The 26,064-nt window shown below is 42.6% G+C and overlaps 1 protein-coding gene and 1 long non-coding RNA gene across 8 annotated transcripts; one reads left to right on the top strand and one right to left on the bottom strand.

Annotated features, from left to right (window-relative positions):
- Window positions 1–7,850: 7,850 nt before the first annotated feature.
- Window positions 7,851–11,248, bottom strand: LOC146360497 (uncharacterized). Its single transcript, XR_014799670.1, has 3 exons — window positions 10,692–11,248; window positions 9,808–9,965; window positions 7,851–9,374 (listed from the first exon to the last, which is right to left on the bottom strand). It is a non-coding gene; the product is annotated as an uncharacterized LOC146360497 (long non-coding RNA).
- Window positions 11,249–16,008: 4,760 nt separating this feature from the next.
- Window positions 16,009–25,941, top strand: LOC146360496 (uncharacterized). Of its 7 annotated transcripts, none has more exons than XM_084922802.1 (7): window positions 16,009–16,612; window positions 18,452–18,633; window positions 18,732–18,845; window positions 19,000–19,224; window positions 19,714–23,798; window positions 25,075–25,196; window positions 25,339–25,941. In XM_084922802.1, exon 5 carries the CDS (start codon window positions 20,196–20,198, stop codon window positions 21,699–21,701), a length of 1,506 nt encoding a protein of 501 aa, XP_084778928.1. In that variant the 5' UTR covers window positions 16,009–16,612; window positions 18,452–18,633; window positions 18,732–18,845; window positions 19,000–19,224; window positions 19,714–20,195; the 3' UTR covers window positions 21,702–23,798; window positions 25,075–25,196; window positions 25,339–25,941. The 7 variants fall into 7 exon arrangements, with proteins under 7 accessions (XP_084778928.1, XP_084778927.1, XP_084778926.1 ...); XM_084922801.1 differs by having other exon boundaries at window positions 16,012–16,612; window positions 18,732–18,884; XM_084922800.1 differs by having other exon boundaries at window positions 16,024–16,612; window positions 18,732–19,224; window positions 19,714–19,844; window positions 20,097–23,798.
- The last annotated feature ends 123 nt before the right edge of the window (window positions 25,942–26,064 follow it).

Raw genomic sequence — 26,064 nt, 5'->3', positions numbered from 1 at the left:
TACCTTAAACAATACATAAAATAAGAAAAACCAGAACAGAACAGAACCTCTGCTGCCGCCCCGTGTGGGAGTGAAGAAAGAGTGAGCCTAAAGTGAATGCAGTCCTTATATAATGTGTGACAGGTGAGTGCAATTAAGGACAAGCACCACACCCAATCAAAGGTGAGAGAACTAAACAAGGTGCATCTGGTGAAGTGAGTGGGTGTGCTGGGATGTGCTAAAAGGTGGGTCTCTACAACAGCCGCCCCCATATTTCTAGTGAGAAATATGTTGATATGATCAGGATCAGTCTTCGTCAGGAAGCGGGGGCAGGGGGATAAGACAGGAGACAGGGCGGATATAGGTTTTATCCTGTGCTAAGACTTCCACGGTTCTGATGCGTTCATCTGGGCTTTTCAGGAGGCATGTCACTCTGCCTATGGGCCAGAGGGCACGTGGAAGGCGTGAATCCATGATCATTACGACAGAGTTCAGTGTGAGATCTGGGTTCTCCTTCTGCCATTTGTGTCTTCTTTGGAGGGATGGTAGATAGTCCTTTATGAAGTGCCGCCAGAAGTGATCTGCCAATATTTGTGCATGTCGCCATCGTCGTCGACCTAGGAGGTCAGAATCAGAATAGGATACTAAGGGAAGTGACGAATCATGTCGGCCCATAATGAGAAGGTTTGGGGTTATGGGATCAATATCCGCAATGTCTGAGGATACATAGCCTAGGGGTTTTGAGTTAAGAATGCCTTCAATCTCAATTAGGACCGTTCTTAAGACCTCTTCAGTGACCATTTGTGCACCAATGGTTCTCTTCAGAGCATTCTTCACAGAACGTATCTCCCTCTCCCAGGCTCCACCGAAATGGGGTGCATGCGGGGGATTGAATTTGAAATGGATTCTTTTAGTCATCAGGACCGGCTGTAGAGTCGGAGCAAGGTTGTCAAAAGCAGCCCGTAGTTCCTTATCTCCTCCTTTGAAGTTAGTTCCTTGATCACATATAATTTCCAGGGGTGTTCCTCGTCGAGAAATGAATCGTTGGAGGGCCATGAGGAAGGAGTCGGTATCCATGCTGTTTAGGAGGTCAAGATGTATACACTGAGTCGTGAGACATTTGAATATTATTCCCCACCTTTTCTCCGATCTGCGGCCGGTCTTGACCATGTATGGTCCAAAGCAGTCTATTCCTGTGGAGTAGAAAGGTGGTTTGAATAACCTAAGACGAGCAGCAGGCAAGTCTGACATTTTTGGAATGATGGGCTGTGCTCTCCATTTCTGACATGCAACGCAGCTATACTGATGCCTGCGTACGGCTTCCCTTCCTCTGAGAATCCAAAATTTCCGACGTAGTTCAGCAAAAAGTCTTTCTGAACCAGCATGATGCAGTTTGTCATCATAATCTTGTATGATCAGTTTGGTCACTGGATGAGCAGGATCAAGTACTATTGGGTGAATGACATTCAATTCCAAGTCTGGGCTTTGCCGTAGTCGGCCTCCTACATGGATAAGTCCAGAATTCCTGCACAACACTGGTGACAAACACAATAGACGGCTGTCGGATGAGAGGGGTTTGTCTGACTGTAAACGGGCTAAATCTTCACCGAAACTGTCCAGTTGTGCCTGACGAAGGATTTCTTGTTCTGCTGTTAGATAATCAGCTGCAGAAGGAATGTTACCCTTTTGGTTGGAGAGTGAACGAGCCGTGAAATCCAATAGCTCTTGATAGATTCTGAAGCTGGGTGTGTATGTATGGGAGGGTATACTGACAATACCAAAAAAGTAGGATTTCTTTAACTCAGTCTGATCATCATCAGGATGGAGATCTGTAACTGTGGGCCAGTTATTCGGAGGTTCATGCAGAAACGAGGGACCCTCGGTCCACCTGTTTGGGCTAAGGAACTCTTTCAGGGATTTACCTCTCGTAACATCATCAGCAGGATTTGTGGCTGAATTGATGTATCTCCAGTCTTGACTGTTTGTGAGGTTTTGAATTTCTGAGACTCTGGCTCCTACGAATACCTTGAAATGGCAGGAATCTGACTGAAGCCAGTGAAGTACAGTTGTTGAGTCAGTCCAAAGGGTGGTAGTTCTGACTGGTAAGGTGAGTTCTGTTTGTATGAGCTCACAGAGGCGTGCGCCTAGTAGGGCTGCGCATAGCTCCAGTCTGGGTATTGTTAAATTCCGTTTAGGAGCAACACGTGAGCGAGCTAACAAGAAACTCAGTTCCACATGACCTTCAAGATCATCTGATCTCAAATATGCGACAGCACCATATGCTCGCTCCGAAGCGTCACAGAAGATATGAATGTCTCGAACCGTGGTAGAAACATTCATTTCCTTAGAAGTATAGCAACGTGGGATGGCAATTTGTGGAAGATAACAAAGTTCTTCTTCCCAGGACTTCCATGCCTCTAAGAGGTTGTATGGAAGGGAAGGGTCATCCCAATCTCTCTCCTTTCTCCATAGCTCTTGCACCAAGGTTTTGGCGCGTTGTGAATGGGAGTAAGTAGCCTAATGGGTCATACAGACGAGCAAGTACTGCATAGATACGACGCATTGTGGTGGGGTGTGAGGCTAGAGTTCTGTATTTATAGGCAAACAAGTCAGTCTCACAATTCCACAATAATCCTAATGTGCGTTCATGTGGGACAGATGGCTTGTCTTCAGTCAGGCAAAGTTCATTACTTGCCATTCTTACCTCAGATGGTAGATGGCTAATCACAACAGGATTATTGCTGGCCCACTGGCGAAGATCGAAGCCTCCTTCTGATAGATGGTTTCTTAATTTGTCTAGGAGTGTTCGAGCTAACTCTGCTGATGGAATACTCTGCAAGCAGTTATCAACATAGAAACACTGCATTACTGAAGACTGCACATCTTTGTCAGATTGATATTCCTTCACGTGTTTCTGCAGTGCATAGATTGCACAACAAGGGCTGCAGGTCGTACCGAAGGGGAGTACCTGCCACTCATACACTGAAGGGGGAGCTGCTTTGTTCATGTCACGCCACAGGAATCGGAGGAGTGGTTTATCAGGAGGCAGAAGACGGACTTGGTGAAACATGCCTTTGATGTCGCCACTTATTGCCACTGAATGTTGCCTAAAACGCAACAAAACACCGAGAAGTGTTGGCCCAAGGATTGGTCCTGGCAATAGGTACTTATTGAGACACTGACCTTGAAATGTGAAAGAGCAGTCAAAGACTATGCGATCTTTATTGTTGTGACTTGTCATATGATGAGGAATATACCAGGCTTCTTTGCTATTGTGCATCTCCTCCGGGCTAAGTTTAACTACATAGCCTGCTTGCTCCAATTTCAAAATCTGATCCTTGTAAGACATGGCTTTGTCAGGATCTTTAGCTAACCGAGCCTCAGTGTTGCGGAGTCTAGACATGACTACAGTTGGAGGGACATTCAAAGGAGGAAAGTTTGCCATCCGAAGAAGAGGAGTGGCGTAGCGATTAACACCATTGATCTCAACCCTTTTTGTGGCCTGTTCAAGGAGTTCCAGTGCCAGTTGATCTTGCTTTGATCGGATCACAGATTTCTCACTGTATTCAGGTAAAGTGTCTAGTTGCCATAGCTTCTCAACATGATAACGCAGTACGTCTGCAGATGAACTGAGAGATGTGAACAAACACTGCACATGCTCTGTACTGCTCTGGGGCTGAAAATCTGTGATCGGACCTTGAAGTGTCCATCCTAATTGGGTTTTAACTCCTGCAGGAGACCCGTATGGTCCCTGTCTCAATGGAGCAGTAGGTGTGATGAGGTGAGTATGATCTGAGCCTATGAGCAGGAGTGGCGCTGCTTTATTAATAATGGGTAATGGGATACCTTGAAGATGCTTGTATCTCCGTTGGAGAGATGATACAGGGTAGGTGTGGTCTGAAAGTGCTAGGTGACTTGCAGTGAAGGCATTATTAATTGTGTAGGTTTTCTCTGGGTGTGCGATGGGTGAGATTTTGAAACTTACGGAAGAACCTTGAATAGTTTCAACTTCTTGACGGACAGTTCTAAGTGATAATCTCTCTGCTTCCCCAGTTAGGTTGAGATGCTGCGCCGCTGATGGTAGAAGAATGGTACGCTGGGAGCCATCATCAAGTACTGCATATGTTTCAAGAGTTCTTTTGCCATTTCGCAGGAGCACTTTCACAACCTTTAAAAGGACACTAGGACAATCACTAGGTCTATCAAAGTACAGTGTCCTCACTACAGGATTAGATTCAGTTGTAGATCTCTTGTTTACATCACATAGGATCTGTAGATGTCGTCCCATACAGGTGGCACATGCTTTCCTCAGGTCACACTTTGCGGCCTGATGAGTCCTAGCACAACGCCAACACTGTTTGTTTGCTTTTATCCAGTTTATTTTCTCATCCTTTGTCTTCTGAATGAACTCGGGACACTTACTAATGTGGTGTTCAGGTGAGCGGCAATATGCACATGTTGCCTTAGTTGTTATGATCGGTTGTGCTGCCTGTACAGGATCATCAGATGTATTTGCCCCATGTAATATTGTTGTAAGTGGAGAGGTGTACTTACGGGCAGGTTGTGGCTGGTTGAAGGATGAAACAGGACTGGCCTTTCTGGGTTGACACTTGCATTCCATTTGCAACCAGGATGAGAACAAAGGCAAGGTATACGTTATTTCTCCCTGTTCCCTGTAAACGTGCCGTTTGAAGCGACTGAAATGCTCTGCAGGCAACTTCGCTAACAAGTGATCAACATGGGAGCCACAATCTAGTTCTGCACGTCCTTGTTCTCCCATAGTGCTAAGCAACCCAACTAAAGCCTGTACACGAAGAGCAAAATTATCAAGACTCTGACCATCACCTGCTCTGATAGGAGGCAGTTCCAGTATATTCTTTAGCTCTTTCAATGCCAGCTGTCTTGGTTGCCCATAACGCTCATCAAGGGCTTTGATGGCTTGAGTGTATGGGTCAGGAGCGTAGGAAAAGGCAAGAGCTAATCGTTTAGCTTGGTCTACTTTGAGGTGATCAAGAAGGACATGATATTTGAAGTGCTCTGTCTCATGAGGATCAAGAAGGTTTGTAAGGGCCATCCATAACATCCTGTATTGCATTTCGTCTTCTCTACTAAGGTCTGGAAACGAAGGACCTTCAAGCTTATATACATGTGTTCTCGTGCTAGAGGAGTGACCCGAGCTAGCAGTAACAGGTATCAAAGGTTTCTGTTCATGTGAGGCATTGGATGTAGCTGGTTGCTGCTCTAGAGGAGGGCAATACTTGTGGTCAGATATGCAAATGAGAGGTTGAACAGGGTCTTCAGCTAAAGGAACAGCAGGTTGAACACATGAGACCTGGTGGGGATCCTGCCGTGATAAGGCCAGGAAATCAAAGGGAGTCTCATCTTCTGTAGCAAGGACTGGTCTAGGTAAACCAGTTGAAGGGATTGCAGCATCTAATATTGTTGAATTAGGTAAAGGAGGGCTGGCAGCTGTAACTAAGCCAGACTGACGGCTAATCTGTGGGGGCTGGAAGGGTGATTGACAGGTTGCTGTATCAATCACTGGGAGCTGCTCATGTTGTTGATGTGTTTGAGGACTGGCTCGTAAACTGCATACAGAAGATCTGATTCCATCAGATGAGACAGTGCGAATTGAAGATCTGGAGCTACAAGAATGGGAAGGACATGATTGAATCATAAATTGCCTGATCTCCCTCATCGTCGTCAGGAGTTCCCTCATGACCTCATCTTGGTTGGTAGGTAAAGGAGCAGGGCGGGTCTCTGGTTGACTTTCTGACTCTCCGACAGGATCCTGCAGCCCATGTGTGTCTTTGTCACTATGCTGGCATTCGATTTGACTCTCTGTCTCACATGTAGCTCTTCTACTTCCATGATACTGAACGTCATACTGCTGCAGGTGGGCAGGAGGTCGACTATCACGACTGGATCTTCTCAAACCTTCAGTCAATGGCTGCTTTGAATCCATGACGCTAACACTGCTCCGGCTCGGAGGACCATGTTATGAAGGAAAGGAAGGCTCAGGGTTGAGTAATCAGCATCATGGGCTCATCCGATTAGGATAAGAATAAGCAGTCATCTAATCATTCACAGGGTTCTCCTTTTATTCTCAAATCAATAAAGCAAAGAAGGAAGGAAAGAAAGACACAGATGGACTGCCAATGCTGAAAGAAAACAGAGAAGTTACTCATTACCTTAAACAATACATAAAATAAGAAAAACCAGAACAGAACCTCACCTCTGCTGCCGCCCCGTGTGGGAGTGAAGAAAGAGTGAGCCTAAAGTGAATGCAGTCCTTATATAATGTGTGACAGGTGAGTGCAATTAAGGACAAGCACCACACCCAATCAAAGGTGAGAGAACTAAACAAGGTGCATCTGGTGAAGTGAGTGGGTGTGCTGGGATGTGCTAAAAGGTGGGTCTCTACAACAGTGATCAAAGGTACTTATGTTCACAGCGTGTAATAATACTGACAGTCCAGGGCATTGTGGTCTGTTGAGCTAGGGTTAGGGTTAGGGTTAGCAATTCAGACATATGTAATCAATATTAAACGTCTCTGACGTGGGCCACTGTCCGCAGTGTTGGGAAATCCATACCAGGCTGGGACGAGTCAAGGTAGGTGAGCATCCACGAGAAGACACAGCAGATGCATCCTACTAATACTGACAGGACCAGGAGACTCCAGAAACCGAGCATCTTCTCTTCAGTGCCATCCTCTCCTGTCACCCTCTCTGCCCGCAGCTCTTTGAGTATGGGGTAGATAAGGGCGCAGAGAAACCCTTATTACTAATTTGTATTATAATTCAATTTTCATGAAATATTCATATTCAGTATTGGTCCTTATATTAATAACCACGTATCCACCCAGGCTCATGGTGGGGCAGGGCTCTGTCCTGGGATGCTTGAGTACAAGGTAATGTACACCCTGACCAGGTATCCAGTCTGTCAGAATTGTTTTCAATATTTGGTTCAAAAACATGAGTGACAACAAAAATCCAACTAGGATTCTTGCATATGATGAATGAAGTCTGTCTTTGACTGTATTGTCCAGCTGATCCATCAAACCCCCAGCAGGTGAACCTTATTTATGACATAACACGGCAACAATGTAAAAAAATGAAACAGCAACAGTCTAAATGTAAAGTGCATTCTAAACTCCTCTTCAATAAATCATATGCAAAGAGTCATTCAGGACTGTAAAACGTGAACTACAGAACCCAGAGTCTTCATCATTAAATCTCTGGTTGCTTCATTTTTCTATCCTATATCAGATACTTTAAGGTTAGGTTAGGTAAACTTGCATTCTCATGGTGAGGCAAAGTGCTTTATGTGTGTGTGTGCGTGTCATGAACGGCTATAAAAGGCCTATAATTAAAGAACAAAGCGGGGTTTGAGTTCGAGTTGCGGCAGACTGTCACTACTTGTAAATGGAACGCAGCCTTCCTACGGCGGACAGCTAATAACAGGAATCGGACGCGGTCCACCCAAGTGCACAGCAACCACCATAGCAACCGCCTAGCATGACCTTAAAAACATATTCTGTCTTCATAACTATCAAACACGTGAAATGATTTGCAAAGTGTTTAAGTGTTACAGCTGCAGAGAGCTATGGCGGTATCTTTGGAAGCTGTTTACATAGCTAATAATATACGATGTAACCATGGAGACAGTCAGTCACGTGAGCTAGCGGTGCATGTTTACTACAGTGAATAAGGTGACTGCGTGCACAGCGTCCACACGCTGCAGAGGGTAAAGACATTACTTCAATATTGTTTTATATTGATATATATTTGCCTTCTGTTGACCATCACCTCAGGTTCACCATAACAGTTTCAGCATACAGATGCACACTGTCTAAATATGAACACATTCAAAACTCATGTCTCAGAAATAAGCACAGCTGTTCATGTTTGTCATTAGAGTTTTATTTGTAAGAAAATTATGAACTTCATATTGTGTATCAAATAAAAGAACATTTCACAACTCTGAGTCAACAGAAACAGGTAACAGAAATGTCTCTAATGTAGACTTGTACAGTGTAGTGTAAGCATTAAAAGATCATAAAGGAAACACTAACATTTATGTGAAACTAATTGTAATAAAAAAATGAACAGGTGGTTTATAGATGTAAAAGAAAGAATCTGAAAACAACACTTTTTTGGTCTAAGTGATCAAAGTAGAAAACAGAACTGATGTTCAAAAACAAACCGTAGCTGCACTAATATTACACATCTCCATTGTTGTGGTGAACAGACATGTTGCTTTTAAAACCACATGCAGTGTGTGACCGTGACTGTTCACTGAGACCATGAACGCCACTTCGCTGAAGCCTTCGCCTTCTTCTTCTTCTTCTAAATTGGAAGCAGAAGGAGCACGAGCTGCTTTGATCTACTGAAAGGAAAAAGCAGAACATCTGAGCTGAAACCAGTCAGCTGAAATCATTAAGACAGGAACAATCATTCAATGCAGTGTCTCAGGTGGCTTAGCCTGTTACAACTGTTGATACAAGCTAAATACGGTTAACACACAGTGTCAGGGAGCTCCAGTGTGGGAACTAGTGGCTTTAGGTTTGTAGTCATTTAACTTTCATCCATTCATTCATTTAATTCAGGAGGAAGAAATGTCAGGTTGATGCAGGCTGGCTACATGCATTTGGTCCCATGCTGTCTTTAACTAAATGACTTGGTTCATTTTATGGCTGGGCTGTATGTGGGGTTATATCATGTTATTTGGGCAGGAGTACCTGTCCTCTGTTAGACTTAGAAAGTTTCTCCATAAGTAGAGTTTCTAACTCTTATAGCACATCTGTGGCTGACAGCTTTTTGGTGGCTCTTTTTACCCCACACTGGTTGTGAGTGTGTAAATAGCCCCACTAGTTCTTTTGGGTTGCAGTTAACTTGGGAGGAAGAGGTAGGTCTGCCATGACTAGATGAATAACAATGATCTGGGATACATAAATTTCATAATGCATGCATATATCTCTATAAACCTGGCCTGAGGGCTGCCATTTTTTACATTCACTTATTTCTTTGTTGAATCTAAATAATGAATGTGTTACAGTTAAACTGACACTGATCAGTGTAAATGGCTCATTGGGACACAGAAACCTTTAAATTAAACCCTATCACCTGATATCGAGTGTCAAACAATATCAAAGCTGTAAAAGCTGTTTACAGTCAGAATTTATAAAACTATGATTGTAAATGAATTCAAACAAGTGAGCTTTTCTCTTTGTGCTGAATATCAACACTGTGATTTCTTAGACTGTAAGCTTTACTTTAGCACAACCAGTTGTAGAAGCTGCCACTCCAAATGTCTTTTGATAACAAGAAAAAAATACCTTTTCAGTCCACGGCCTGAAGTTCTTCTCTGACATCTTCTGCCATCAGCTTTGTCTGCTGGTTTGAAGACAATAAACCACAAAAAGATGATTTAGTCACTTTGTCTGCGTCATGCAGCTCGAATGTGTCGTGTAACGATGTTGAATAGCCGTCGTTATCCCTCTGCTGTGTCAGTAGGATTGTACTGTGCAGCATCTCATTGATATGTGAGGAATGCTAATGTAACACGATAACAGACGTCTGGTCTTACATCATTAAAACATAAAGGACAGGAGATATTTAGATATTTTTATATTTATATTACATTTTATAGCTGACGGATATTACTAAATAGATAGAATTTACTAAATAGCTGGATGAACATGAAAAATATGTCTATAATAACAAATGACCATGAGAGCCAGTAGAATTAATTCAACTGGACACTCAAAAGACGTCCTTAAATGCTCTTTAAGTGGCAGAACAAACGAACAAACAGTTAATTGCTTACTTGAGATGAAATCTGCTCAGCTACTTTGAAAACAGCTTCTAAGTGGTTCCTCCTTTAACAGGATGACTGCTCAGGGGTAAGGCCATCATGCAGTCCAGCAACCTTTATGGTTCTGCTTTGATTCACCAGGAACTATTAGGGAAACCTTCCAGCGCCTCCTGTGAAAGACACAGGCATAAACACACAAACATTTATTAACATGTTCCACAGTCTTCCAGCTTGATTTTCTCATCCTGTGGACAACAACGTACATGGATGCAGGTTTATTGTTAACTTTTGTAAGGTTTATTTAGTGAACATATCCAGCTGCAGCTCCACTGTGATCCTGAACTGGATAAGCACTTAAGAAAATGTGTCAATAAATGGACATACATCAACTTACTATATTTATCCAAACAGACGGGACCAATAATGCTTCACTGAGTTAGAGACTTTAACAGTCTCTTCTATGTAAGAATGTCTCGTGCTGATATACCTGCAAACTTGACAACAAAGGTTTTTCTGACTGCATGTAGCTGTCCTCTATGTCAGCTCACACATTTACATTCATGTCACACTTATTTCTGCTTTCCCATTTTATAATTATTACTTACATTTTGATTAGATACCTTGAGTTTGTAAATGATCAGATTACATAATTGGAATACAATGTATCCAATTCAGGGTTGCGGGAGGATGAAGCCTATCCCAGCTGATACAGGACAAAGACAGGCTGCCAGTTTATTGCAGGGCTAACACAATATGTGTAACAGAAAATCCACTTAAATGTTTGATATTTCTTATAATAATCATAATTATGACTATTATTTAAAGGTTTCTTTATAAATACATTTTGATTTTTTATAACCTCTAAAATATAAACCTGAGCTGTTTCAGATTCTGACCTCTGACCTCAGTGACCTGGCTGTGTCCTCACTGCAGCTCCCTCCTGGAAGTACGTCTGCTTCTTGTCTACCCCCAGTGTTGACCGCCTGCCCTTGATATCACGTACTGTACCTGAGGAACAAAAAAGGACAAACACTTGCCTTCATTTAAGAAGTACATTCATACAGAGGTAATCTATGGAAACACACTAGTTCAACCTTTGGGAGAAATCAGTTCCTGTGAAACATTTCTGTAAATGAACATCATGTGGAGAATGAATGAAATGAGTTCTTCAGGTGACTCAGCAGTCCCACACTAACAAATGAAATCTAGTTAAACTATTAAGCATATTTGCTCTTCTGAAATCTGTGTTAAACAACAACAAACATAAATTAGTAACAAAAATACAGCTGAGTAGAGGCTTTACAAGCCACCAGCAGCCACAATGCTAAATTTTAATCTTCAAATGTTTCTGAGCCGTCTTCAACCTGCTTTTAACACATTAAAGTCCCACAGTCAATGCAGCCTGACTCAATCCTAGATGTTCAGCACACAGAGACACAGAGGTGCCGTTTAAACTTTAGTGATAACCTGAGTCACTGATCATTTGCAGTATTACAGAGTCTGGCAGTCTTTGCATGATGTCCACGTCACTGTACGTTTCTAGCTGACTCTCAGGTGTGACAGGTGTGCCAGCAGGAAAGAGTAATAATAACCTGCATCCTGAGGTTTGTCATGCAGGATTAAAGGAGCCAGGCTTTGTTCACACAGCTAGGATTGTATTTTACACTGACCCTGGGTCAGTATAAGTATCATACAGTTTAAACGAAGCACTGAAACTTGCACATATTTATTACAGATGCACTGAAGCTAATCGAGATATTTGCTGTCAGTCTGTGGCTGCGATTAAACACTTTACTGGAAACTTTATTAACTAGTACCTTCATCAGTCATGACAGAAGCTAATATTTCTGTGCTAACATCGTTTAACCAGTAACAGCTTTCCTCCAATATAAGCTAACGTTTACACCGTAACTTTAAGCTAGCACCACAAAGACGGTAAAACACGTAATAATATCTACAAATGCATCTTAAAGCTGTTATATTAGCACTCGGTGTATTACTAAGATAACCACATTAACATTACTGACACTCGCTGACTTTTAATAGTCATTCTATAAATGCTGTCCGTTTAAATGGTCTTACCTGTACACACTGCATATCCACCGGATTCCAGCCAGAGTGGATTCTGGAGTCTTCCCACGCTCCTGTTAGTGATCCTCCATCTGGATGGATGAGAACAACCTTCTGAACAATCTAGCAGGAGATGGCCCATATCTATGGGACTGATTTGTGCTAATAACGCCCATTGTATGGACTGATAACAGCCGAAGCGGGTGAATAAAGTCACCCAGTAGCTAGCTGTGCCATTACCCAGCATACATCACTCCCTCCATAAATGCAATAAACGATAGAAAAGTATCGTTCTACCTGTTTTTCAGGTAGTTGTTTACATTATATAATTTATTGTGTTCTGTATACGTCACTACAATGTGATTTGGAAAATGTCTAAATATACCGACAACAGGCACTTCCGCAGCAATCTCTTCAATCGGAGGAGCCTTCACGTCAATTCCCGACGCGAGGGGGGTACCCTGCGCGTCCATAAGCGAAGCAGAGGGAGCCTGACCATGCGTCACACGTTTGACGAGTTGGGAGTGAGAACGTGTTGAATTAATAGTGAATTTAGACAAAATTAAACATCTGCTACTCTAACAGCCATCTTTCTATACACACACATCCCTCTTTACAATTTAGTCACAACAAAAAGTTACTTTGACGAGGTTTAAGCATTAAAAGCTCGCTGGTCAGTCATCTCCATGTGTTCTGTCCTTGGTCTTTCTCCCATTGCTCATCTTCTTAGCTTGGCCTGGATTTACTGAAGGGCTCCTAAATGTGGATTCCATTTATGTAAAATCATACTAACTCTTCACCACAATTACATATTTTAACTGTAGGCAACACTAACTAACTGTCAGAGAGCCTGACAGATGCTTACGGCACATCAGTTGACCAATCTAGTATTTGCCAAAGCTTCACAATGACATGTTTTTGTTCTTTTTGGTTTGTTTGTATAAAAGTCAACCCGACACACTGTTATGTTGATCACTCTGGACGAGTGTTTGTTTAAGCACCACACATATGGCTTTCATGGTTTGCCAACCTGTTCACCAACTCTCCGGTTGGTCTTCTGCACATGCTCCTGCTCACTCTGGTCTCCGGCTTGACTATATAAAAAGGAAAACCTCGTTAGGAAGATCATCACCACCTGTCCCTGCAGCCTCCCTGGCACCGCCCCCTTGAGCTCACTGCATCACTCCTCCCCTGCGGCTGAGCCAGGGACCACACCTCCACCACAGTTTGGATTTCTAAATAATATTTATTGGGTGTTTATAATTCATGTAACCATTATCAGTTACAATTACCATCAATCTGCATTTTGTTATTATTCAATTCAGAACTGCCCAGACCAGACACAGTGACATTCCACCAGAATCCCTTTGATCTCTGATCTTCTTTATGACATCAGCACACTAAAACCCTTAAAGAGGGGAAAGGTTCTCATTCTTGTCAGTCTTTCAAAGATAGTGGAAGAATTCACTAGGCAGTTAAACTACTCGAAACTTCAGTTTCTGACACAGTTGACCGTATTTTTAAAAAATCTTTTAGTTAGTACAGAGATTTAACATCAACTTCAATTTGAAATATGAGTCTGTCAAATCCTGTTGTGTGCAACCTGAGAGCAGAGAACGAAAAACTTAACCAGCAAATCAAAGAGCTGAAAAATGAGAATAAAACTCTCAAAGAACAAAACTCTACCATACGTGACCTTAAAGTCGAGAACGCCGACCTTAAGGAGCAAAAAAGAGAGCTCATAAATGAGAACAAAATTCTCCAAAAAAACATTGAAGTTCTCTTCAAACGAAGTGGGTTCTCTAAAAACAAGAGGAAAAGAGACCTGCAACTAGAGAATGAAAAAATTCACTTCAAAATTCAAGACCTGGAATATTGGAACCAAATTCTAAAGGATTTAAACAGCTCCAAAACCAAAGAGATCCAGCAACAGAAAGAGGTGATGCAGGAAATGGAGGCAGAAATCAGAGAGCTGAAAAGGGACTTTGAAAAGGAAAAAGATGACATGCAACAGGAAATACGGGCTGTTAAAGATAAACTCCATCAGGCAAACACAGCCTTTAAAGAGTTACAAGAGAGTGGAGAAAGAAAAAGGATCATGAATGAGGAAAACAAAACAATGGACAGTGAACAGCTCAGACAGACCCTGGAACTCCAATGCGTTGCACGTGAAATTGACATATCGAGGCATAACGAACTTCTTGAACAGGACCTCCAGGAGCTTTCCAAAAGGAGTGGTGATTCTCAAAAAGAACTGAAACCACACGATGAGGGTGTGAAAGGAGAATCACGGATCTTCAAAGCCACTGAGAAAGACTCCGAACATGATTTTAACGTGACCAACAGAGAAAAGGAGTTGTTGTGCCATGAATTTGAGGCACTGAAAAGAGAGCTTGAAGAGGTCAAGAAAAATCTGTGTGATGTACAGGAAGCCTTGAAAACAGAAGACATGGCGTTGCAAACCCAAGCTCAGACTCCCAAAGTTTCACAGGAAGAACATAACAATCTGATAAACAACTACGATGTCCAAGTTGACATACTCAAACAAGAAAATAAGGCCTTAGAAAATAAGGTTAGTGACCTTACCAAAAAGATGTGGAATGGACGGGAAGCGATGAGACAAATGGAAAAGAACTTTCAAGAACAAAGGAAGCTACTCGAAAATCTCCGAGGAGAATTCGAGGAAATTTAGCACAACTACGACTTTGGCCCTCCCTATTAAACCTGGTTAACGCAGGTTCAATTCATTTGATTTAATTGGCCCAAAATGAGTGACTGCACCCAGACACTCAGTAGCAAAAAAATTACAGAGATTCAAGAGAGAAAACTGTTTCTGCATAGACTCCTATAGTACTGCAAGTCGTGTCATCACTTGGTGTCCTGCATAGAGTGCAGGTTTAAGGTATTTACCTATCTTTCAGAATTAGAAGCTATGCTGCGTCAGGGGTTATAACAGCTGTGCCCCTCCCCAACCGGTCGAGGCAGATGGCCGCCCCTCACTGAGCCTGGTTCTGCCGAAAGTTTCTTCCTGTTAAAAGGGAGTTTTTCTTTCCCACCGTCACCAAGTCTAAGGAGCTTGGAGAAAAGCGCCTGGACTTCTTTAACTTAAAGAAGTCCAGGCGCTTTTCTTTCCAAGCTCCTTAGACTACTATGGCCTTGATGACTGATAACCTTCACAGACACTGTCATCAAGGGTTTGCTCACAGGGGATCATCTGATTGTTGGGGGGTTTTCTCTCTTATATTGTATGGTCTTTACCTTACAATATAAACAGCCGAGAAGCGGCTATTTTTGCGATCCGGTGCTTTAGAAATACATCTTAGCTGAACTGAACTCCATAACATCTGGACTGAAATGCCTACACACAACGGTAGGCATTTCAATCAAGAGCTCTGTCCAAAACGTTCAATGACAAGCATCAGCACCAGGATTGTTTTTTAGCTCAGCAACAGTTCATGTTCCATACCCAGTTTTTATTGTAACTGCAACTTTGTAAGACTGGGTTGGGAGATGTTCTTGTGGTGAGCTTTTATTCACATAATTGGTTTCTTTAATAGTGAAATAAAATAAATTTGTATAACTGGAAACAGCGTTCTCATGTCTGATTATCACATTGTATTCTTTAAACCATGTAACAGAATATATAATATATATAATTTACTCATAGTAATATTAATATCTAATGTGATTGAGTTTCCTCATCTCTACTTATGTGCTGATGTGTTCACTGAGGCCATTGTATGGTCCATTTTGGCTGCATTTCCATGTTTTAAACATGAAATTTGCTTATTTAAAGGGTGTCTCATGTATCTCTTATGCAGAAATATGTGTTGCCTAGCTGGACAAATGTAGCACAGGTCTACTATTATTGGCCTAATGTATTTTAACAATCATTTCAGCATCCAGATAATCTCTTTCATCATCTCTTTCGATGAATTTAGCCTGGTTGTCATGAAATAGGCATTTGAAACAATAACTACCAGTATCTTTGAATGTGTGTGATTTCACTAATCCCAAACATTCTTTGCAAGACAACTGGGTGCTTTTATGTAAAGAATGATCTGAGAACACTGAGGCTAATGAAGTAACAAGAGAAACATAGTAAGTAGTCTTTCAGTTTGCATGATCAATTTTGATTATTGTTCATTTTCATTTACCATGTCAACATGTTTTAGAGCAACGTTTTCTGATTTTGAGCTCTTTTAGGTGTACGTCATCGTCCAACACGTTCTCACTCCCAACTCGTCAAACGTGTGACGCATGGTCAGGCTCCCTCTGCTTCGCTTATGGACGCGCAGGGTACCCCCCTCGCGTCGGGAATTGACGTGAAGGCTCCTCCGATTGAAGAGATTGCTGCGGAAGTGCCTGTTGTCGGTATATTTAGACATTTTCCAAATCACATTGTAGTGACGTATACGGAACACAATAAATTATATAATGTAAACAACTACCTGAAAAACAGGTAGAACGATACTTTTCTATCGTTTATTGCATTTATGGAGGGAGTGATGTATGCTGGGTAATGGCACAGCTAGCTACTGGGTGACTTTATTCACCCGCTTCGGCTGTTATCAGTCCATACAATGGGCGTTATTAGCACAAATCAGTCCCATAGATATGGGCCATCTCCTGCTAGATTGTTCAGAAGGTTGTTCTCATCCATCCAGATGGAGGATCACTAACAGGAGCGTGGGAAGACTCCAGAATCCACTCTGGCTGGAATCCGGTGGATATGCAGTGTGTACAGGTAAGACCATTTAAACGGACAGCATTTATAGAATGACTATTAAAAGTCAGCGAGTGTCAGTAATGTTAATGTGGTTATCTTAGTAATACACCGAGTGCTAATATAACAGCTTTAAGATGCATTTGTAGATATTATTACGTGTTTTACCGTCTTTGTGGTGCTAGCTTAAAGTTACGGTGTAAACGTTAGCTTATATTGGAGGAAAGCTGTTACTGGTTAAACGATGTTAGCACAGAAATATTAGCTTCTGTCATGACTGATGAAGGTACTAGTTAATAAAGTTTCCAGTAAAGTGTTTAATCGCAGCCACAGACTGACAGCAAATATCTCGATTAGCTTCAGTGCATCTGTAATAAATATGTGCAAGTTTCAGTGCTTCGTTTAAACTGTATGATACTTATACTGACCCAGGGTCAGTGTAAAATACAATCCTAGCTGTGTGAACAAAGCCTGGCTCCTTTAATCCTGCATGACAAACCTCAGGATGCAGGTTATTATTACTCTTTCCTGCTGGCACACCTGTCACACCTGAGAGTCAGCTAGAAACGTACAGTGACGTGGACATCATGCAAAGACTGCCAGACTCTGTAATACTGCAAATGATCAGTGACTCAGGTTAACACTAAACTTTAAACGGCACCTCTGTGTCTCTGTGTGCTGAACATCTAGGATTGAGTCAGGCTGCATCAGCTGAAGCTGTTATTTGTATATATCAGTATTTTTTATTCAGGTGTGGGGAAAATACGTAAGACTGCAGTGAAGCGATGCACCAGATTAATCCCTGGCCAAAGGTATCGTACTTAAATCAGACTACTGATCCAGCCACATCAGCCTTTTGTGAGGTCTGTTTAAAGTTGACTAAAAGTGAACTGCAGCTTCCTGAGAGGTGGACTGTGAGCACAGAAACACATGTTCATACATACAGCTGCAGCAAACTTACATTAATTTTAAATAGATTTGTTACTCTGATGTCTGTCTCTGTGTTAGTCCTCTGACAGACTGGTGACCTGTCCAGGTGTGCTCTACCTATGACTACTGGGACAGGCTCTAGCCTTTTTAATAGAAATTTTCTGTTATTCTCATTTAAAGTATTTAAGTGCTTATGCATATGCTTAGTTGTGACACTGTTATAGACTGTTCAGTGAAAGTTTCTAAAACTAGATGAACTTACTTCAGCGTCAGCAGTTTGAGAAAACAACTCCCTTTACAGGTGCTGATAAGGCCAAGGGCACAAAACAGCTTAACCATTGATCGGTTAGGTTTCATAGCGAGGCACGTGAAGTGTGGTAGGATCAGTTTGTAACTTCCTCCCTCTTCCTTGGAATGCATAAAGGAGTAGGAGCACAACTTCTGCGGCAGCGCTGACATGACTGAACTGTGATGTTTGATGTGTGTTGGCGCAGTAATAAATAGCTTGATCACAGCTCTTTCTGTGTTGCAGACTTTATTTAAAAAATTCCACGACACCTCCCACCCTCCCACTGTGAACCTGAATTGAATATTCAGAAGACATTTGTTTAAATAGTTCTACAAATCTGAGCTGTTGGTGTGTCCTTGGATTGTGTGGTAATACTATTAGAGCCTGCAATCTTTCTTACTGAATCTCTACTATGAGTCATGTTACCTGAGATTAATTCTATGTTTACCTGTCAGCCTGGACGAATGTGCTGTGTGAAGGAAATTAAATTAAATCAGATCTGAACTGCTTACATTTGAGGAACCTGTTCATATTTAATTGAAATATGAACCAGTGGTTTTTTTGATTGCTGATTCCAAGAGAGTCTTTGTGGAAATCCTGTTTGGCTTTTTGTTATTTTAATTCTCTTCTCTGTTTTCCAGAACAGTTCTCCACAGTCGCTGTCCACATGGGTCAGTGGGACCAAGAAGCACTCTGCTAATGTGTGGACTCTGACCAGCAACATCCAGCAAGACCCAGACAGCGTTTTCTATCTCCCAGCTGGAGGTTTTTGTTTGTGTGTGACTGGAGAGTCAGATTTTTGTTGAGCTTCACACTTGCAGAGGTAAGTCAGTTTGCAGAGATCCCTCCCACCCGGGCTTTTATGTGCTAGATTTCTTATCTGAAAGAGTAATATTTCAGTGACTGCTGCTTATACCACAGGTTAATACACGCTACTGATCCCTGATAGGAGAATCATCAATTTTGCCAACAAAGAAGCCTGGTGGATGTTTGTTTACAGTCTGATGATGGGACATCATGCTCTGCATCTTCAAAGTTTGCCTCCTCATTATTATTCATACCCAGTAATGTGAAGTATGCTTATATCTACTATAACTGAACCAACCTGGTGCTCTTCATTTATGGAGGCTGTTGAGTCTGAATGTTGGATGTTGTGTATCTCGTGTTCTCTGGGCTTTGTTGTCCTCAGTCTTTTCGCAGGATCAGAAAACAAAACCAGGAGGCGCGTAAATGTTTCTTCTCCATGATGTTTCTTCAAATGTTTCTTCTGGATGATGATAAGACTGTGACACGGGATGCCACCTTTGGTCTTGTGATGAAGCAAAGCTCAGGAAGAAGTGTGATTAAATGGTACCCACATGTGTGCTGCTGAGAAGGATGTACAGGGGCACCTGCAGCCAAATCCAAGCTTCGGGTTAGTTGTAGTTGCAGAACGCTATAGGACTGAGACAGCTGAGGCATCAAATGTTTGATTAAACAGATGAAAAAGAGAAGTTTCTTCCCTATAATTATCACTTCTTAAAATCTGTAGCAACTTCAAGTCTGTCAGCATGCTGAGCATGCTCAGAATGTGACAATATATTTTTGTTCAATATTTAATTTCTTTCAGTTGCAATTGTTAAATGAAAAAAAAAAAAATATATATATTCTTATAATTTAGCAAACTAATTTATCAAAAAAAAATATACATATATCTGTATTAGTTTTAATAAATTAATTTGACACCTGTATTGAAAATACCATATTGTATTCATACAGAATCAGTATGGTATCATTGTTTGTCTGCTCACTGATTGCTGAAACTAAGAGCTACTTTGATCTGTTAAGATCTAAAGTATCCAAAGTTGAGCTCTGATGTTTCTTCACCCCTGTGTGTGATATGTGATTTCCTACATGCTGGCAGAGCAGAGCGGCAGTTTGTGCTCACAGATGGTGACGGTGTGGAGAGACGGTGGTGTTTCCTCAGAAGAACCAGCAGAGTCACTTGCTGACTGATGTTCGTCTGCACTGCACAGAGGAAATCAACTGACCAAGGTTTGTCCAGTGACGTGTTATGAAATGTATATTTGTTTTATGCTTACAGTTATGTTTTTCTTGACAGAGGCTCTGCAGAGGTTAGACAAAGCAGAGAAAACATGTGCTTTACATTTTACTGTGATTTATTGAGATATTTGTTGCCTGATGTTCAGCAGGAATGGAGAAATAGAATCAAAGGGAGATGTTTTTGCTGTTTTTGTAATGATGTAAGTAAATCTTCAATATTATTTATTTGCTTGGTTATATTAGGAGTGTTTCTGAGTGAGGGGGAGAGGAGTCATCATCCAGGTAAAGTGACGTAGAGCTACACACAGCATAGTGGCATACGTGAACTCACAAGCATTTAGTATGTCACCACGGGCACAACAGAGATTGAGCAAAGTCTTAGAGGCCCCAAATCTAACATTCACACATGAAGGAGCAAACATGGCAGATTTATTGGGAGCAGGGGAACCCCATGACTGCGTCAGAAGAGCACAGGTTGAAGAAAAAATTAGAGAGGACCTGAAGGCAGAACCTATACCTGGAGCTGAGGACTGGTTCACTGATGGATGTTGCCACAGAGACGAAGAAGGACTGAAAGCAGGATATGCGGTAGTCTGCAGAGTAGGAGAGGAGTATCAGGTCAAAGAAGCAGGAAGAATTGGGGGACAGCAGTCGGCACAGAGAGCTGAAGTGATAGCCCTAGCTCGAGCCTTGAGATTAGCTAAGAATAGGAGAGTGAACATCTACACTGACTCAGCGTATGCATTCGGAGCAGCTCATGTGGAGCTGGCTCAATGGAAAAGAGCAGGATTCAGAACAGCAACCAATGCACCTATCTGCCACAAAAGTGAAATGGAGGAACTGGAAAAGGCCTTGGCTGACCCAGATGAAGTGAGTATCATAAAATGCAAAGCGCACTCACAAGGAACCAGCATGGTGGCAAAAGGAAACCAGAAAGCAGATGAAGCCGCAAAAGAGGCGGCAGACTACAAAGGACGGAAACAAATGATACAGGTAACTGCAGAAGAGGAAGTATCCACTAACATGACGGAGGAAGTCAAACAGGCTCAGGAGGAGGCATCCCCAGAGGAAAAGGGGGTGTGGAAAAACAAAGGAGCCTGGCAGGATGGACACTTGTGGAGGGGGCCAGACGGGCGCCCCGTGTTGACAGCCAAAATGGCAAAACAGAAGGTGGAGGAGGCCCACGGACTTGCCCACGTGGGGGTAGCACAGATGGAGAGAAACTTGTGTCATTGGTGGCATCCTGAGTTGAAAGAAATGATAAGGGAAAAGGCCAGGATGTGTTTAATCTGTGGCGCACACAATCCCAAGCCAGCGGTCAAACCGGAAGTGGGCGTCACACCGTACGAGCTGCAAACTGGGAGACAGTTTCCGGCCCCTTGGACGGTGGGCTCGGTGGGACAGGACACCAGAGGGAACAGGTCTCACGCAGACTATTGGAACGAGTTAAAGGCGCTGGTGTCCAGTTTCACCAAACAGGTGGCTTGTGAAAAGCCCACAGGAGGAGGAGAGGTCCCGGACGTAAAGGCAGTGTGGCTGAAGGTCATCAAACGCAAGTGGAAGGAACCCCGTTGGACTGGTCCATACGAGGTGTCGGCTCGGACAGCTACAGCGGTTCAACTGAGAGGGAAAGGCGACGCCTGGTATCACTGGACGCAGTGCGCAGCGGCGCACGAGGACTTGGTGGGGAGAAATCAATCTCCACCCAACACAGGTGAAACTCAGAGGCAGAATAAACCCTCACACCTGTGCAACGGGCCAACCGGTGGTCTACCCGGGAGGTCGAAGAAAGAAGAGCAGCCTAGGAGGAAGTCGCCGCGCCAGCGAAAGGGAGCGGCACCAAACTGAGCATCTAAAAAGGGCTTTGAACTTTTTGCTACAACATAACTTACACACAACACCATGCCATCACAACAATCAGATACTCGTGACGAGAAAAGAGTTCAAAAGGCTATCACAATGTTCAATAATACCATAGGTTTAATGTCGATGATGTTTTTAATCACAGCTATATGTTTTTTGGTTTATTTTTTGCAGGCCGACAAGGGAAAACTGTCTGAGCACGGAGGTCAGGCCGGCCCGGCGCTGTTTGATACGCCACTTACACCACTCGTGATCCTTAGTGACTTCAGGCCGTGGGCGAGAACGAAGCGCGAGGTCTCTGGTAAAAAGGATGAGTGTCTCAGCACATACGGTGGAGTAGAATTAGATTATGTTAAGGGTTCCACAACTTCTTTCACGTTTGATCTGTGTGATGTTTTTAATTGTCAGGATGTAAGCAGTAGCTGGAGGGGATATAATGTGTGGGTCTGTTGGGACTATTCAGTGAGTACACACTGCGAAAGGGGAAATCGGCCTTATGACAGCTGGTGCCGTAATTGGGATCAGGTAAGGGGTTACACTGGGGAAAATTGGGAACCGCCAGAATTAGGACCAGAAAATGAGCTTAAACTTCAAAGGGACTACAGCCCATCTAAAAATCTGTTAACCTTATCATTAGGTAATTGGCGTCGGGAAAAACCTGTATATCTAATCTTGGGGGTGGAAACAGCTGGGGTTGATCCAAAAGTGTTAATTAAAGTTAATTTTCTAGAAAAGACTAATCCCAGGTCGCCAGGTAGAGAAGAAATGACAACACACGTGATTCCCAATCCAATGAACTCTGTTGCATCTTTTACAGGGCAAGAGGGGAGCGGGTCGTCGGAGGCTGGACCAGAGGAACAGGAACCAAAAGTTAGACAAGTCGTTTCGGTGGACTACAGCACGTTAAAACCTCAAGATCTGATTGAACGCGCCACCGGGTTCAGTGACAGCAACATCTGGCTGGACTGGATGGCCCAAAACGCTAAAGAACAGAAAGTGTCTAACTGTGTAGCTTGTGCTTCCGCAAGGCCGCGTTTATTTACTGAGCCAGCACCGCTGCATCCAGAGGATCAGTGGGGCTATAACTGTATGTTGCGAATGACTAGAGAAGTTGTTAATACGGGGAACTGCACTGTGTTGTCCAGTCTATTTCCCCCTATTGACAAACTCACGCGAGCAGGACCGTTTATGCCCAGAAAAGATAACTATACGTGTTTTACTTTTTCCACAGATAAAGTTAAATATCGACTAGGGGAAATCGATCCAAATTGGTGTTCGGTCACCCGGACGGGTAGGACCACCAACAATGTGAGTGATGCAGCCACCGTAATTGGAACATGGGCTAGAAGCGGGCTGTATTACTATTGCGGGCATAGGACTCTTGTGGTTCGTGTTCCTGTGGGGAGCTTGGGTACATGCGCAATGGTGAGACTAGGGGCGCCACTTATGCTAATTGGAAACCAGGTAAAAGCGATTCCACAACACAACACGCGCACATTGGCAGCTAAACGCAAAAGACACATTTTAATGAAGACAGGCTTTGATGGCACACATGCATACGACCCTAGGTTGAATTCCCCCACCTGGATTGACTCCATTGGAGTGCCCAGGGGAGTTCCAAATGAATTTAAACTCGCTGATCAAATAGCAGCCGGTTTTGAGAATATTCCAATAATCTCTGCTTTCTTTCCAGTGACCCCAAACAAGAACGTAGATAGGATAAATTATGTTCATTATAATGTGCTGAGACTCTCTAACCTCACCAAAGATGGCATGGAGGGGTTGGCGGAGCAGGTGGGTCCGACCTCGTTAATGGGCGTGCAGAATAGGATGGCCCTTGATATGGTATTGGCAGAAAAAGGGGGCGTCTGTTCCATGTTTGGCGATCAGTGCTGCACCTTCATTCCCAACAACACTGCTCCAGATGGCTCAGTGACTCGGGCTCTGGAGGGCCTAAAGAGCCTTTCTGAAACTATGCATGATCACTCAGGTATTGACAATCCGCTGGAGGGCTGGCTGACCTCAGTGTTCGGACGATGGAAGGGGCTTATTGTGTCGGTCATGCTGGCTTTATCTGTTTTGGTATGTATTATGGTTACCTGTTGTTGTTGTTGTTGTCTCATTCCTTGTGCCAGAAGAGTGTTAGTGATGATGTTTAGGAGGGCAGTGGAGCCTAGAGTTATCACTCCAATGTCCATGATGCCAATGATGTACGTAGGACCTGCTGTGTAGGCCAAGGAGTGACATGACACAACTGTCAGTGTTGTGACCTCTGGATTCTCCAGAGGTCAACAGAGGGAATTGTGGGATAAAAGGGGTGTTCTTTTTCTTTTCTTTTATTATTTTGTTATTTTATCATCGGCATTATTGAAACCTCAGAATCATATAATCATAATCATATAAGAATCATATAAGCAGCCTTTAATTAACCTTTGATTAAAGCTTTTGACATTACATTGACATTTGTATTACAGTGATGGTTATAACCTCAGGTTGATTTTCCATTTACAAGTGCCAGAATAATCATATGCTCTTTCATTGCAGGTGTTACCATGATCATCTCATACATATTGCTGTTTGTTGCTCATTATAGAGTTGTGCTCAAATTAATAAGGGTTAAAAGCTACAGTCAGCGCGAATGTCTGGCTGATCTATGGAAGGGAAAGGCTTTGAGCATAGAAGGCCGCACGCGCTTACACAACACTGATATCATGTTATTCTTTGCGATTCTGTATTCAGTTATATCTTTTGTTATGTTTTAGTAGTGGCAATTGATTAAACAATATTCATTTAATATTACATACTTGATTTAGAGCATTACACACTGATCACCTTAACCAATCTGGAAATCCTTGTAGCTGCAATATTGTGTCTCCGCAGGGGACAGTTGGCTCCAGGAGATAGGCGGGAGTCAGTGCCTGTCCTCGGGAAGGAGAGAATGTTCTTTTTGCTGTGTTAAATAAAATGGTCAACATTGATTGTATTGCACCTGTCATACGCATGAAGGGGCGTTCTAATACCCTGATTTCATAAAACTATTGTGATGTGATTTTTGGGGTGAGATCTGATGCTGTCTGCGTACGGTGTCCATCTCCCACGCGTGTGATCATTAAAATCATCGTTTGACTCAACCCGGCCGGACCAGTGTTGTTATTGTGACTTTTCCTCTTGTATCCATCCCCAATATTTGAATCCGTAACAGTGGATACACTTGTCTCCCCTTTAAAGGAGACAATCCAAGTCATCCTTAAATGTTAGTGCTTTCAAATACACAAACATTTTTAAAGGACAAAAATGAACATCCAACTTTGACTGTAATACAAAATAAATCTTTGCATGTGTGTTTTCAAACTCTCAGATGGGCAGCATATCAGTCTTGGACTGTCTAACCTGCCGGAGCAGCACTGAATGACCACCACACATGAGCATGTTCCTGCAACATTCAGCATCTGATCCTTCATCTGTGTGCTTCTGCTTTTGGTAAGTAGAGTTACCCAACTCCAGTAACTCTAAACACATGCCATCCATTTCTAACGGCCTGGTTACTTCCTGTCAGTTACTTTAGAAACCATGTGGTCACCTGACCTAACACTGTTTCTTCTTCTTCCCCTTAATGTTCAAGTGTCACATGTCAAACAGCTGGAGAGGAAACTACACCAGTGTACTGAGATGTTTCACCAACACGTGCCAGATGCTGTTCCTTCATGGTGACATCACCAGAGACAGCCCCACCCACCTCAGGACCTCGCCATTGATCATGATGATTATAATGATGACAGCGAGCGGAACTAAGACTGTAAAAATCCACGACCAGAATTTTTCTTTCTAATTATTAATGAATACTGAGAGCCTCTTTCTGTGTTTTGTCTGTTTTGGGGTTGTTGTTTTTTACCTCATTTGTTACTAACAAAGTTCACCAAACTCACACAGTTTACATTCTGTATGTTTCCATCTTTACCAGCCACACTCTAACTGCATTTAAGAAAATAATCCTTAGAAATCGTCGTTTTTCTCTTTTGTAATTGATGATAATTCAGTGAATATACTGCGCTGCTTCCTTTTATTGCATCACACATTGCTTTAAGTTTTTCAGTGTCCAGTTATTTTTTACTGCTGTTTGAATTCTCTGTATGTTTGACCCTGTAGACTGTTTGATGGACTGCTTGTCTTCCTGTTTGTTACCGCCGCCTGTTTTTTTAATAAAGATTTGGATTTCTGACTTCAACACAGCCTCTGCGTGTCCTCCCTTTGTGTCCTCTTCCTCTGTGAATGTGTTGCATGTGTCACAGATTCATTTTATTAACAGCTTTCCCACAGTGAGTTGCATCAGCATTCATTCACAGCACAT

The sequence above is a fragment of the Perissodus microlepis genome, unplaced genomic scaffold (assembly GCF_051167445.1).
Source record: "Perissodus microlepis isolate ML-2025 ecotype Zambia unplaced genomic scaffold, ASM5116744v1 scaffold_45, whole genome shotgun sequence".
Taxonomy (NCBI): Eukaryota; Metazoa; Chordata; class Actinopteri; order Cichliformes; family Cichlidae; genus Perissodus; species Perissodus microlepis.
The sequence above is the reverse complement of the archived record's forward strand: the minus strand, read 5'-3'. Positions and strand labels throughout refer to the sequence as shown.